Source organism: Borostomias antarcticus (assembly GCF_949987555.1).
Source record: "Borostomias antarcticus genome assembly, chromosome: 33".
Classification (NCBI taxonomy): Eukaryota; Metazoa; Chordata; class Actinopteri; order Stomiiformes; family Stomiidae; genus Borostomias; species Borostomias antarcticus.
In genome coordinates, this window is record NC_140266.1 from 2706639 (window position 1) to 2721638 (window position 15000).

Sequence of the window (15000 nt, forward strand, 5' to 3'; positions counted from 1 at the left end):
CTCAGAGGCAAGCCCGTCAACGGGGACTACCGCAAGGACCCCCGCGAGCGCAGCCGGAGCCCCATCGAACGCGCCGTGGCCCCCTCCGTGGGTTTCCACGGCAACCACCTCTACGCCCACATGCCCAGCCTGGCCATGGACCAGCCGCTGGCGCTGACCAAGAACAGCCAATCCCAAACCGGCCGCGCCGCCGCCATCTCGCCCGCCATCAGCCCCGTGGAGCGTCAGCAGGTCAGTCTCTCCTCCGACCCTCGGACCCTCGAACGACCGCAGCGCGGCGCGTTGTCCTGACGTTAACCGGCGAGGCGTAACCCCTCCCCCCCTCCTGTTCCTCCCCTCCTGTGTCACGCAGAATCGTCCCTCTGTGATCACGTGCGCCCCCGCCAACAACCGCAACTGCAACCTGTCCCACTGCCCCGGGTCCCACAACGGCTGCACCTCCAGCCTGCCGCCCAGCTACAGAAGACCCTCGACCAACAGTGAGTCCAGCCTCCCACCGCACAAGACCACACCGCACAAGACCAGACTACACCACACCACACCACACCGCACCGCACCACACCACACCACACCACACTGCACCACACCACACCACACCACACTACACTACACTACACTACACTACACCACACCAGACTACACCAGACTACACCACACTACACCACACTACACCACACTACACCACTCCACTCCACACTACACTACACCAGACTACACCAGACCACACCACACCACACTGCACCACACCACACCACACTACACCACACCACTCCACACTACACCACACCACACCAGACCAGACCACACCACACCACACCGCACCGCACCGCACCGCACCGCACCACACCACACCACTACACCACACCACACCACACCACACCGTGCCCCCCGGCAGCGGCAAGCAGCCCAGCCCTAGTCAGGAGCGCCTCAGGCGTCACGATCAGAAACGCCACATTTTTAGAAAGACTCCGCTCTCCACGCGGTCCGGAAAAATCCGCGCGGACACCGTCCGCTCTGCGAGGAAAGACGAGCCTAAGCGTCCGTTTGAAACGGTCGAAAGCTACGCTTGACCGGCCGCTCCATCAGTAACACAGCCCTCTAGATCTGGGCTCCTAGACCGCCGGACAGTAGCTGTGTCCCCCCCCCCGTCCCCCCGTCCACCGGTAGGACGGGACAGTGAGTTGGACGGCCGGTCAGTCATGGGGGGGCTACTCTAAGGTCAGCAGGGGGTCACGGGAACAGAGAGCTCATTTTCCCGCAGGGACTTCTTCTCTTCTTGGCGGGAAAGCGCAGTAATAGGAACCATATTGGGTTATGTAACCTGTGTAAAAAAAATAAAAGAAAGAAAAAACAGCTTCCTGTCAGCATGCTTTACAAAGCGCCGAAATTTATTGGTTCTCTGCCGTTTTGATGTGAGCTCCAGCCACATAGATCAGCACGTTTCATCGTCTGACGCGCCTCGCTCTCTGGCGTCGACAGACCATCACATTCTCACTCCGCCGAAGAGACTTTTATCCAATCGGTGACTCCTCTTGGAGTCTGCGGAGGATATCCGCTCGGTTAAATTGCTACCAGGCTTTCAGTTTCCCCGCCGTCGCAGTCGACGCGTCCGACGCCACGGCGTTTATCGTAGAGGCAGGTTACCCGCTGTGTGTCGTCGCCGACTGACCCCGCCCCTCTTGTCCCTGGTTCCCCGCAGCCAACACGGCGTGTGACCCGGTGATCGAGGAGCACTTCCGCCGCAGCCTGGGGAAGAACTACAAGGAGCCGGAGCCAGTGACCAACTCGGTGTCCATCACGGGCTCGGTGGACGACCACTTCGCCAAGGCCCTGGGGGAGACCTGGCTCCAGATCAAGGCCAAAGGCAGCTCCGCCAGCAGCCCTGACTCCTCCCCCTCCAACCACATGGTCAACCACAACCACTCCCCCTCCGTGGTCTCCTGAAAGCCTAGACATCAGCTCGCCAGCCCCCTCCCCCCCCAAACCAACCCCATAATGCCGAGCGCATCAGCTCGCCCTACAACGACCCTGCATGAGTTAGCCAAGCCAGCTTGGAGCAGCGCTAATGTATAGCCGTGTACATAATGATGATGATGATGATGGAGGAAGGGCGGCGTTTTCCTTGTCCGTTTTTGTTTTTAACTTTTTATTTCTTTTTAAAGTAGGTTTGTGTACAGCTTTGTGTTCGCATTGTCCGATGTCCAACATTTGAAAGGAACGCCAGCGAGGAACTCTTCACTCGACGACTCCAGAACGCATCCACACCCAACCACCTGCCTTTGTTACCAAAGAAACCTCGGATGCAAATCTTATCGCCCCTTGAGAAGATCAAACGAAAAGCCATTCTGTCACTTCCCCCCCACCCCATCATCTCCTCCCTGTTGTCTCTAGCAACACACACTGTATCGTTTGCCCTCTCTCTCGCTCTCCTTTCTCTCTCTCCCCCTCTCTCTCTCCTCCCCCCAGAGTTGTATGTGTATACTTGAAAACGAGGCCTGGTCTGATTTGCACTATTGTTGAGGGATTAAGGTTGCATGTCGACCTCATGTTGGATACACATGCTTATTGCTGAATCGCGTACTTTGATATGTCTGGAGGGCAAACTGCTGACGACGGGTTAAAGGTGATGGTGCATCCCACAGCGTGGTCGGAACCTGCCGGCTCGAGGAGAGAAAATGCCCACTTCCACCTCCTTCTTCAAACAGGTCTTCGTATGGTTGTTACTCAACTGGACTGTCTGTGTCACTCTCCGAACATGGGCATTGGAATTACTTTTAATTAAAAGTCCCGCCCCCCTCCTTCCCTAAGCACTGTGGATTGGTAGATTTTAGAAAAGGTTTGAAGGGTTAAAAAAAAAAAAATAGTGCTTTACAAATGCATGTTTTAAATAGCTGGTATCTATGATGTTTAGACATTTCAATCTTACTACTACTAGCCTTTCTTCAGATGTAGGTTTATTTTTTTGTCAGTAACAGTCCTAGATAAGACTCACTGCTGGTACAGTTGTACTCAATATTATGATTTTTGTATTCAATATTCATTATGGTAACAGCCAGCTACACAAGGACAGCCTCCGGATAGGCCTGACTCTATATATGAATCAGTGTGATTTCTATGGTGTTAATCCGTGGTACAGGATGCTAGAGCGTTTTGCATGACTGAACAAGAGCATGAACAGCGGGAGTCTGGTCAGAGCCTGAGAGGATATGTGGAGATGTATTTTGTATTTCCGTGTCGTTACTCCCTCTTCTTCTGTGAACACCGTGCGGCAGTAGGCCGCAGCAGCTTGGGAAACTGACCTTTGAACTCTTGATCAGCCTGTACCAAGGTATCATACATTCCTCCTATAGGGAACTCAGTACAGGCGTCGCCTTTTCTCTCCATATCAACACACGTAGCTACTAGCAAGCAAAGGCAATGATAACAGTGTCTTTTCTACAGGTCTGGTGTCCATACATTCCATCATGCCAGTTCATACCTTTGGACAATGACAGAACCATTTTTCTGGGAATCACAATCCAGCTGCTGAATATTTGCAAAATGTTGAGTAAACATTTAGATTTTTAAAAAAAAGAAGAAACGTATGCATCTAATGAGTAGTACTCCACAGATGACCGGTTTTTATGACGTGTTTTCTGTAAATGTATCGGACACGAGAAAAGTTATGACTATGATATTAGGCCATCATAAGATATTCATTTTAATGTGCATGAACACAGAGGAAATGGGGTTTTGTGTCCCAATGTCGTTATTCTACACATTTCACTACCATCACTAGGTAGAAGGCTCACTTTCTGCTTCAGCACACTATCCCTACAAGCTGTAGGAGAATCACTTAAAAATCCTTTTTTATATAGACCATCATTACGCTGTGCGTAACGAATGTACAGAGAAAAAAAAATCGTAGGTATTTTTTGAGGAACAATTAATTTGTTAATGATATGTAGCTATTTAATTTTTTTTCCCTGTCCTTTTATTGTAATCATGCATTTTCCTTTTTGTGAAAAAAGTTGATCTTTTTCGTTTGTAGTTTTGTCTGTTAAAAGGTTAAAGTGCAGGAACACATTGTATGGAAAACAGGAAAACTGCGTTAACGGCCACTTGTGTATTAATGCCGACTCGGCAGTTGGAAACACCAACGGTCAACTCAACTGTTTCCTCTCGAGACGATTGAACAAATAGTGCTCAGCTTGTGACTCACCTGTCCGAGATGCGTCAAATCAATATTGATCGATCACCCCCCGATCCAGCGATATGGATTTGCCCGTCTCAGACGAGTGGGAGTCGCTTAAATTTTGTTGCACAAAGGTGATCTGAGATCTGTTGTTGGCCGATGGATGAAAGATGACCCCAGGGTACGTTCCATTCAGTAATGGCCACACCTCACCCTTAAATCATGCATGGGTACATTATAGCATGGGTATGTTATAGACACAAACAGGCCAGGCAGTGGAATGGCTGTTCATCCACGCCCATTCATTCATGCATCCCTATGCAGTCCCCTATTACTCAATGGAACATTCCCTGCTGTGCTTCAAAGCATATGATGACCTCACCATCACCTGTTGAGGTTGAAATGCTACTGTATCAATGTTTATTTAACTAGAACCCAGGAAGACTGGCTGTGCTTCCCAAAAAAAAAATGGAGACACAAACTCTCAAGTTCCTTCACTTGGAAGCTGCATCAACGTTGTACCCCCAAACTGTTTGTAGATCTGTATTAAACCCTCAATCTGTGGCTGTGTCTCCTTCTACTAAAAAGGTTTTGGCAGGCCACCTTTTTTGTACTTAAAAGTAGCCTCAATGAACAATAAAGTGCTCTTAAACCACCATCTGTCTCTAGTAACCATTCATTATAATGAAAAGAACACAACACTGCTGAAACGGGATGAAAACATTTACTCAGGTCATTGGTTTACATTCATCCAATGTGAGAATAGAGTATATTGGATATTGGAGTTTTTACTGGACAAAACTTGAGTCAAAGAGGCAAACATGAAAAGATTGAAATGTAAGGAGCACACACAAGCATGGTGTCCCCCTGGGTTATACAGACAGAGCCGGTACCAGGAGAAACATGTAGATACAGTTCATACAGTGAGACCATTTCTGAGTACATCAAGCCACTTATAGTAGCCCAGCACTGAACAAGTGTTACATGAGAAATAAGACCCTATACAAGCAGTGATGGGGTGGACAGTAGTGGGGTGGACAGTAGCGGGGTGGACAGTGATGGGGTGGACAGGGGGATGGACAGTAGCGGGGTGGACAGTAGTGGGGTGGACAATAGTGGGGTGGAAAGTGATGGGGTGGACAATAGCGGGGTGGACAATAGTGGGGTGGACAGTGGCGGGGTGGACAGTGGTAGTGGGACATTCCAAGTTCAGGGGTTTATATACTGTGCAGCTACGCAATGTTTTTAAAGGACAATGAATTCGGAGTAGAAAATGTCTTGACGTCTCTTAGTTCTCAACTCACAAGTAAAGCCTGAAGTGATGACGGAGAAAACACAGACTGGGAAACGCATCTCCACAAAGACCCAAGCTGGCGAGTTGAGGTTAGCAGACGGTACATCACCCTTCAGAACATGTTAAATCGCTCTTTTACACAAGAATATATATTTTTTACACGAGAGCAACGTGAATGTGAATACATTTATACATGAATAGAAAAAGAACTTCTCTCAGAGGGGAGATGATGAGATGTTACATCACGTCAGTAGGACCTTCAAACCCATTCAACCGGATTCAGAATGATTTGTTCCTAACGAACAGAGCAGAGCTCAGGACATTGTCCAGAGACGCCCAGAGACATTGTCCTGGCGGGACTCCCATCACGGTGAGGACAGAGCTGGGTAGAGTGGGGATTGGTACAGAACACAAGGACCCGACACTCCAGAAAAGAAAAGAAAACGAACGTCCTACATGCTCGTGTGGCCCAGGATCTGACGGCTACGACCGACTCGGAGTCACGTGTATCGAGGTCAGAGGTTAAAGGTGGTTTGAAGCCGGGCCGGTAGAACCTCTGTCTGGACGCGTCTCTGTCCACACGATTCCACACGCTCAGATGCTTTCGTCGTCACTCATGTCCCAGATCTAGAAACAAGAACATCAAACGGACAGGAATGACTTCAAATCCCATTTTTAGAACCGTAACAGTTGCCCTGTAGTCTTCCAGGTATTAATACTCTCGGGGTACGGTTACAGGTGTCAACAGGGCTGTGTACAGTATAACATGAGTAGCAGAAGAGAGAATATCAACATACGGTATGTTGCTCACTAGCAATGGAAGATATTTGATTTAAAATGTCCCTCACTTCAGTGTGTTTGTGTATTATGTGTGTGTGGGGTCGGGGGTGGGGGTATGTGTGTGTGTGTGTGTGTGTGAGGGGCTTTGAAAGAGCGCTTGTTTTCACTCCAAAGAGCAGCCCATGTCTAAGGGCATCACACCCTGGTGCTGGATTCCAAAGGCCATCTTAACTCCTCCTCCCTCCGTCTTAACTCCTCCCCCCTCCCAACGCTACACATCCACAACTGAGAGGCTGAAACTAAGCGATGTGGAGACGGGATCCCTCAGCCTATCGGGGGACCAAACGTGATTATCGCCTTAATTAAACTGATCCTATGGCTTTGAGGTCAACAGGGGTGCATATGGAGCTATATAGGGGCCAATGGGCTGCTCTGGAATTTAGAAGACAGAGCACCAATCAGGACCGGGTTCATGACCCTACGCCAGGAAGTAACGGGGGCCTGCTACTTCGCTAAATCCACACCTTTCTCTAAGCACACGCACATGCTCCGAACAGGAGCCTCCCCCCGCAAGGCCGTGTCAGTAAACAACTCTCATTCTGACGCTCGTGAATTCCTCGCGTTCCCGCTCCCAGCAGGGGCAGTTCACATACCTAAGAACAGAGTATGGAATGTCACTCTATCTCACACGCACGCACACACACACACACGCGCGCACACACTCATTTAGCGCCTTCACGTCACATACTTGGATATGTCCGGCCTTCCAAGTCGAAGCGAGATCTGAATTATGTTTACACGACGGGGACTCTGAGAGCAAATTCATGTAAAATTATAGACATAAGACGATGCGTCTGGCAGGGATCGAACCCGGGGCCAAAACACACCCAGAGCAGCGGCGCCGAGAGGCGGAGCCTGCGGCCGGGACGCCGCGGGGGAGCGCCGGGTCCGAGAGCTACTCTGCCGCTGAAAAGGCTTTTCATCCCCTCTGCGGTTTTGGCACGACGGTCCTGCCTTGTTTATCGAGAGAGAGAGAGTCTATAATTACGCACATCATTATTTTAATTGCAGCCCAGTGAGAGGTGTTCTAAACGACTTCGCGAAACCGCGCAGAGGCAAAATGAACTCGACCGATGGGCTCACGTTACTAATTGGACACGATAAATGTTATTTCCATCCCGTCTCTGTATGGAAACCTCACGCGTCCGCGTTGGTTTACACATTAGCCCCCGTTGCTCAAGTTGCCTGATAGAAGTGGTTTCATCTCGCCGTTTACTGTAGATAGCATAACCAGGTCCAGTGGATGCCCCACTGTCACCAGCAGACCTCCGGGAGTCCGATAGATACCCCCGTGTCTGCTGTGGATGTCGTAGCATGTCCGTAGGATGCTCTCTCTCCTATGATGCTTTTTTAGCCTCTCTTACTCTGAAAATGTAATTTAATGTAATGTATTGCTTTATAAATGTTCTTAGCCGGTAGACAAACATACTCCTGGAGCTTGCTTGATCGTCTTGTTGAGAGGGGTCAGGGAAGAATTTTTACAGCTCACTTATCTGGCCCCCGGGTGATTACTGTTTTTTTGCTTCCCTCTGGAATATGTAGAGAGTGGGTCGTATGCCCACCTCCCTTGTTCTCTGTAAAGCGCATTGTGTTGCCTCTGGGTATGAAATGCGCTATACAAATAAAGCTTTGATTGATTGATTGAGTAGCATTCTCATAGAAACACAGGTTCATCCTCGTGTGTTGCCCTGAACGAGTCCTGGAGCGGGCTGTGCGGGGACGGTCGAGGCGGTCAGAGGCGAGCCCTGCCACCCCAGAGAGGGAAACGGGGACACAGAGCTGCTGGCCATTCACTGGTCCCTCTCCGGACGCTCTTTCAACTTCAAAAAGGACAGAGCGAGTGGGAAAGCTTTGAATCAACGGTGGTGAGCGAGGAGCCCCTCTCTGGAGCCTCTCCATGAAGAGAGAGAGAGAGAGGGAGGAGAGGGGGGGGTGGAAAGGGAGAGCGCGTGTGTGTGTGTGTGTGTGTGTGTGTGTGTGTGTGATCCTTTTGAATTGAAGGAAAGAGAGGTTGAGGGGGATGACTTACATAACCCGAATAGTTCTGACTGAAGCCAAAAAACTTTACTACTAAAACCCATTCAGTGACTTGTTGGAATTTCTGCTTAACTTCGGTTGACGCAGCGTGAGAAGATTCCTCTTCATCAGGACGACAGACTTCTATCCCCGTATAACGTTCACAATGTAAACATGAAATAACAATCCTTTACAGTATGAGCCCGTGGCCACACTCTGAGGTGAATCATCTCCTGATTACAACATACTCTCTCTCAAGTGTTATAAACATCTCCGTTATGTCCCGGGGGTCAGTTTGGACTCGGTGACATTTGGTGGTGGAGAGATGAATGCAGGTCAAACTGCAGGCCGCCATGGACAATGTCCCCCTCCCCCCCCCCCCGTCCACAACACTGTGGTCAGCTAGAGGAGCACCGGACTGGACCCTTCCACGGTGCCCCATGGAGCGCTTCCAGAGGTCCCTCCCACCAGCTGCCATCAGACTGCTCAACGCACCTCCTGACCGGCTGGACACTACGGACCTGAGCCAGCTAAGAGGGCGCTAAGGCTCTTTGGCCACTTAATTTGTCATTTATTCATCAATATACTTCACTTGCCTTGATAATTGACTGATATCTTAGGCATGTGTTTTCACTACAGGTATACGCGTGTTTACTGTATATGCTTGTATATTTGGATTTTTGCATACATTGTACACTCTTTTTGGTATATTTTGTGTACTTGCGCCTGATTGTGCCTTTTTGTTGCACTGCTGTAACAACAATCCCCCCCTGGGGATCAATAAAGTCACAATCTATCCATTTATCTCATAACTACATGGGTCCTAACTGTGCTTGAGATATTTATCCTTCATATGATAGCTTATTTGTGCACTTCATCTTTTCTGGACCTTCGGGGGAAGTTGAATGTTCAGTGTTGCATTCACACTAAGCCCTGGGTAATCTACTGGGCTCAGAAAAATATGAGCAAATTACAAGCGTGGCTGTGCAAACAAGACCAAGATCTGATAGGAATGATTTCTGCCGTGGGCCAAAGAAAGCACTGCCAACTCCGGGGTTCAGCTCCTCATCAAACACAAGCCCGAGCTTGAGGGGCCTCTGGGACATCTCCCGCTCTCCCTGGCGTGGAAATACACATCGGCCAACGGAAAGGGAGAAAACGCAACCTCCATAGGTAAAGCGGACAAAACGCAACCTCCACAGGTAAAGCGGACAAAACGCAACCTCCACAGGACAAGCGGACAAAACCAATGTCTGTCCGCTACCGGTGGTGAGGGTGAAGCTGTGGTTTCCGATGAGCTCCATGATCATGCTGACCATGTGCCTGTCCGGCAGCAGGCGGAGCCGCTTGCAGGTGAGGCCGCCGTGCCATACGGTGTCGTAGGCAGCCGTCAGGTCTATAAAGACGGCACTGGCCTTCTTTTTGGCCGAAAAGCTGTCCTCGATGTCATCAAAGATCTATGGTTGATGATCTATGGTTGATCTCCCACGTCGGAACCCGGCCTGCTCCTGTGGGAGCAGCGGGTCGATGATCGGTTCGACGCGGGCGTAGATGAGACGCTGGAGGATCTTGAAGGGGATACATAGCAGAGAGATGGGGCGCTAACTCTGCCGGCTTAGCCAGAACTAGTAGATGCGCAGGGCTGAAAATGAACACCTGCCACCGGCCAAATGCAGGTAAAATGTCCCATTGGCGACTAGATTTCGGAAGGCTATCTGAAAAAAATATATACTTGGCTGGTAGATTTTTTCATCTACAGTCCCCTTGGCAGGTGACTCACCGTGAGCCAAAAAGTACATTTTCACCACTGTAGACGCGGTACTGCTAGTCACTCCAACAATGAGGTCATTCATCTCAACACTTAGAGCTGCGGCCACTCCCAGATCCCTCTGATGTTCGCCGTTTTAAGAGCCCGCCTGCGGTTCTCGACCATCTGCTGCAATCAGGCCCTGGTCCATCGCTGGCCTGATACAGGGCTTGTCTGCTGTCTAGCACTGCCCACCGGCTACCACACTACAACACAGCACCACACGCTACCACACAGCACCACCAACTACCACACAGCACCACCAGCTACCACACCACCAGCTACCACACAGCACCACCAGCTACTACACAGCACCACCAGCTACCACACAGCACCACCAGCTACTACACAGCACCACCAGCTACCACACAGCACCACCAGCTACTACACAGCACCACCAGCTACCACACAGCACCACCAGCTACTACACAGAACCACCAGCTACCACACAGCACCACCAGCTACCACACAGCACCACCAGCTACCACACAGCCCACCAGCTACCACACAGCACCACCAGCTACTACACAGCACCACCAGCTACCACACAGCCCACCAGCTACCACACAGCACCACCAGCTACTACACAGCACCACCAGCTACCACACAGCCCACCAGCTACCACACAGCACCACCAGCTACCACACAGCCCACCAGCTACCACACAGCCCACCAGCTACCACACAGCACCACCAGCTACTACACAGCACCACCAGCTACCACACAGCCCACCAGCTACCACACAGCACCACCAGCTACCACACAGCACCACCAGCTACCACACCACCAGCTACCACAGCACCACCAGCTACCACACAGCACCACCGACGCCGGGCTTTAAAAAAACAAACATGTGCTCCGCATATCAGGGTTGAAACCGTGGCACGAACCAAGCCGCCCTTTTTAATCAGTTAGATTGGCTAAAAGTATTAGCAAACGAAGGACCACCCAGCGAGTGCTGGTTTCACAGCGTGCGACGGCGTCTTTACTGTTCGCTGTGGTGCGCTGGTGTGTGGGACTACGAGCGCGCTGAACCACCTACTGCGCCGACATACTGTTAGCACGGCTGCTGACTCGGGACTTTAGGAGAGGTGGAGACAGGAGAGGAGAAAGGAGAGGAGACAGGAGAGGAGAAAGGAGAGGAGACAGGAGAGGAGAAAGGAGAGGAGACAGGAGGAGAAAGGAAAAATGAGAGGAGACAGGAGAGGAGAAAGGAGACAGGAGGAGAAAGGAAAAAGGAGAGAGGAGAGGAGGAGAGGAGACAGAAGAGAAGAAAGGAGAGGGGAGGAAACAGGAGGGGAGAAAAGAAGAGAGGAGAGGATAAAGGGGAGAGGAGACAGGAGAGGAGAAAAGAGGAGAGAGGAGAGGAGAAAGGAGAGGAGACAGGAGAGGAGAAAAGAGGAGAGGAGAAAGGAGAGGAGACAGGAGAGGAGAGAAGAGGAGAGAGGAGACAGGAGAGGAGAAAAGAGGAGAGGAGAAAGGAGAGGAGACAGGAGAGGAGAAAAGAGGAGAGAGGAGAGGAGAAAGGAGAGGAGACAGGAGAGGAGAAAAGAGGAGAGGAGAAAGGAGAGGAGACAGGAGAGGAGAGAAGAGGAGAGAGGAGACAGGAGAGGAGAAAAGAGGAGAGGAGAAAGGAGAGGAGACAGGAGAGGAGAAAAGAGGAGAGAGGAGAGGAGAAAGGAGAGGAGACAGGAGAGGGGAGAAGAAGGATAACAGACTAATGAGTTCACCTGGTGCCCAGCCAGGCCCAACCCAGGCCCGAGTGTAAACAGAGACTTGTGGTTAACCAGAGCCGTGGAAAAATAACACACCGAGACGAGAAACAACAGAGACAAAGATTACAGGACCTGTACGCTACAGCTGTGTTATGGAATATAGGAGAACCCCCTTACTAATATGATACAATATACAGGTGTGTTAATCACTAGCCTGTCGTTTGTCTGCCAACCTGCCATTTTTTTTTAATCATCCCAGCCACACACACACACACACACACACGGTGAAATTGTATGGTTATTTTTGGCAGGTTGATATGAATTAATAAAGATGTGGCGTCGCGTTACAGGATTTGATTACAAACACGATCCACCTCTGCAAACGACTGCAAAATGTGTGTCCTTTGAAGTACGATGGGAAGTGATGAAGTTGAAAGTCCCCAGGAGGAGATAAGGCGTGCACGGCTACGAGACGTAGATAACAGTCTTTGGGGCCAACTTCCCGGACACATATCAAGACTACCCTGGAACTACGCTAGTCTGGAACTCCTCCAGACTGGAAAGTAGAAAAGGTCTTGTGTGGTGACTTTCTGTTAGGGTAAATATTGTCTTAACATGTCTGGGAAACCGCCCCCTGTAGGAAGCTGTCAGACGATGTCAATATGGCTTCTGGGAGGACAGGACAGGGACAAGACAGGTGCTACCAGGCAGGTCAGAGCGCCATGATGGGACAGATCTGACACTGGGCTCTCCGGCATGATGACTACTGCTTATCTAGTACACGCTAACTGCACGCGCACACTCACTCACTCACTCACTCACTCACTCACTCACTCACTCACTCACTCACTCACTCGCTCGCTCGCTCGCTCACTCACTCGCTCACTCACTCACTCACTCACACACTCACTCACTCACTCACTCACTCACACACTCACACACTCACACACTCACACACACACTCACACACTCACACACACACACACACACACACACACACACACACACACACACACACACACACACAGGAATGTCTCCTGGGATTCAAAGCAGTTGAATATGTGGCAAACACTCACACACTCACACACACACACACACACACACTCTCACACACACACACACACACACACACACACACACACACACACACACACACACACACACACACACACACACACACACACACACACACACACACACACACACACACACACACACACACACACACACCCAGGAATGTCTCCTGGGATTCAAAGTAGTTGAATATGTGGCAAATTCCATTCAGAGCATTCCATTCCATGTCGGCCTTCTAGGAATTTTGAACTTTTGCCCGATTGGCAAAAAGAGGTCATTATAAAAGTGCTACAACCTTTGAGCGTCTCCTGTCTGTTTCAGAGGCACCTGCGTCACCCAGTGAATCAGACTGTTCCTCACATCCAGGGCTGCTAAACTGGAGTCATCTCTTTCAGGCGGACACGCCGTGTCTTCAGTGCCGGCGCACAGCTGACGGCGACGACCATACTTGCTCCTGCTGGGAGATGGAGATGAATGCGGCCTCGTTATCTCCCGGCCCATGGAGGCGCAGAACGCCACGGCCATTAGCGCTCTCTGCACAATGCGCTCCCTGGCCGATATCATCAGACGCAGAAAAGGGCCAGGGGGGGGGGGGGGACTCTCGAACCCCAGGCGCCCGTAGGCGCCAGGCTTTCCCCACTGAATCACGCTGGAGTCTGCAGCCAAGCTGCTGGAGCCTGAATGAGGCCTGCCTGCTAACCCTCCCCTGGGGGGGGGGGGGGGGGCTGCCTGCTAACCTACCCTGGGGGGGCCTGGGCCTGGGAGCCTGAATGAGGCCTGCCTGCTAACCCTCCCCTGGGGGGCCTGGGCCTGGAGGTGGGAGCCCGAGGGATGAGGGCGGGGTCCTGGCAGCCTCTAGGTCCGGCGTTGCCTGGTCTATTCTGGCCCGGCCCGTAGGGAGCAGCTGGGCTTAGTACGGGCAACGGTTCCCCCTGTCCCCCCTGGGTTCCCCCTGTCCTCCCTGGGTTCCCCCTGTCCTCCCTGGGTTCCCCCTGTCCCCCCTGGGTTCCCCCTGTCCCCCCTGGGTTCCCCCTGTGCTTCCTGTTCTCCCTGGGTTCCCCGTCCTCCCTGGGTTCCCCCTGTCCTCCCTGTCCTCCCTTGTTCCCCCTGTCCTCCCTGGGTTCCCCCTGTCCCCCCTGGGTTCCCCCTGTCCTCCCTGGGTTCCCCCTGTCCTCCCTGGGTTCCCCCTGTCCTCCCTGGGTTCCCCCTGTTCTCCCTGGGTTCCCCCTGTCCCCCCTGGGTTCCCCCTGTCCTCCCTGGGTTCCCCCTGTCCCCCCTGGGTTCCCCCTGTCCTCCCTGGGTTCCCCCTGTCCTCCCTGGGTTCCCCCTGTCCTCCCTGGGTTCCCCCTGTCCTCCCTGGGTTCCCCCTGTTCTCCCTGGGTTCCCCCTGTTCTCCCTGGGTTCCCCCTGTCGTCCCTGGGTTCCCCCTGTCGTCCCTGGGTTCCCCCTGTCCTCCCTGTTCTCCCTGGGTTCCCCCTGTCGTCCCTGGGTTCCCCCTGTCCTCCCCGTCCTCCCTGGGTTCCCCCTGTCCTCCCTGGGTTCCCCCTATCGTCTCTGGGTTCCGCACATTCGCTCCATCTCGGGAGGGAGCAACGGGATCCGGACGCCGGGGCGAGGACAGGAAGAGTGGTGGCTGATAGGCTGGGGGCCCCCCGAGGTGTGTGTGTGTGTGTGTGTGTGTGTGTGTGTGTGTGTGTGTGTGTGTGTGTGTGTGGGGGGGGGGGGCTCAGTGGGAACGAGGTAGGTCCGAGGATCCCAGCTGGGGTCACGTCCCCGGTTTTATTTTCCTAACTCGGCGGGCCGGGCTATTCAAACAAAGGGCCCAGGGTCTGGCCCGGGAACCACAGGCTCACGGGCCCGGGAGGAGGGGGGGAAGGGTCTCGCAGACGCACCAGGGGGGGTTTCCCCTGCAATTAGTGCACGTGCGCACGCACGCACGCACATATACACACTTACTGGCAGCTCGCGGCTTTTCGTCACTTTGAACTCACAGTCCCTAACAAGTCATCAGATGAGCCACCAACACTACAAACAAACTGTTCTAGCAACGTCCCTCCGCAGCACACTAACTCACCAGCCT

General features: G+C 52.1%; 2 protein-coding genes across 2 annotated transcripts in view; one reads left to right on the plus strand and one right to left on the minus strand.

The window, feature by feature from the left end:
• vgll4b (vestigial-like family member 4b) overlaps positions 1–1944 on the plus strand; it is a gene marked incomplete at both ends in the record, with an annotated part of 7204 nt that extends 5260 nt beyond the window's left edge. The window contains 3 exons of the mRNA XM_084460710.1: positions 6–231; positions 353–479; positions 1700–1944. Of these exons, the coding sequence (XP_084316836.1) occupies positions 6–231; positions 353–479; positions 1700–1944 (598 nt within the window). The remainder of the gene's footprint in view (positions 1–5; positions 232–352; positions 480–1699) is intronic.
• A 3049-nt stretch (positions 1945–4993) lies between these two features.
• Positions 4994–15000, minus strand: part of atg7 (ATG7 autophagy related 7 homolog) — a gene marked incomplete at its 5' end in the record, with an annotated part of 42765 nt that continues 32758 nt past the window's right edge. The window contains one exon of the mRNA XM_084460664.1: positions 4994–6095. Coding sequence (XP_084316790.1) covers positions 6063–6095 — 33 coding nt within the window. The 3' untranslated portion in view covers positions 4994–6062. The remainder of the gene's footprint in view (positions 6096–15000) is intronic.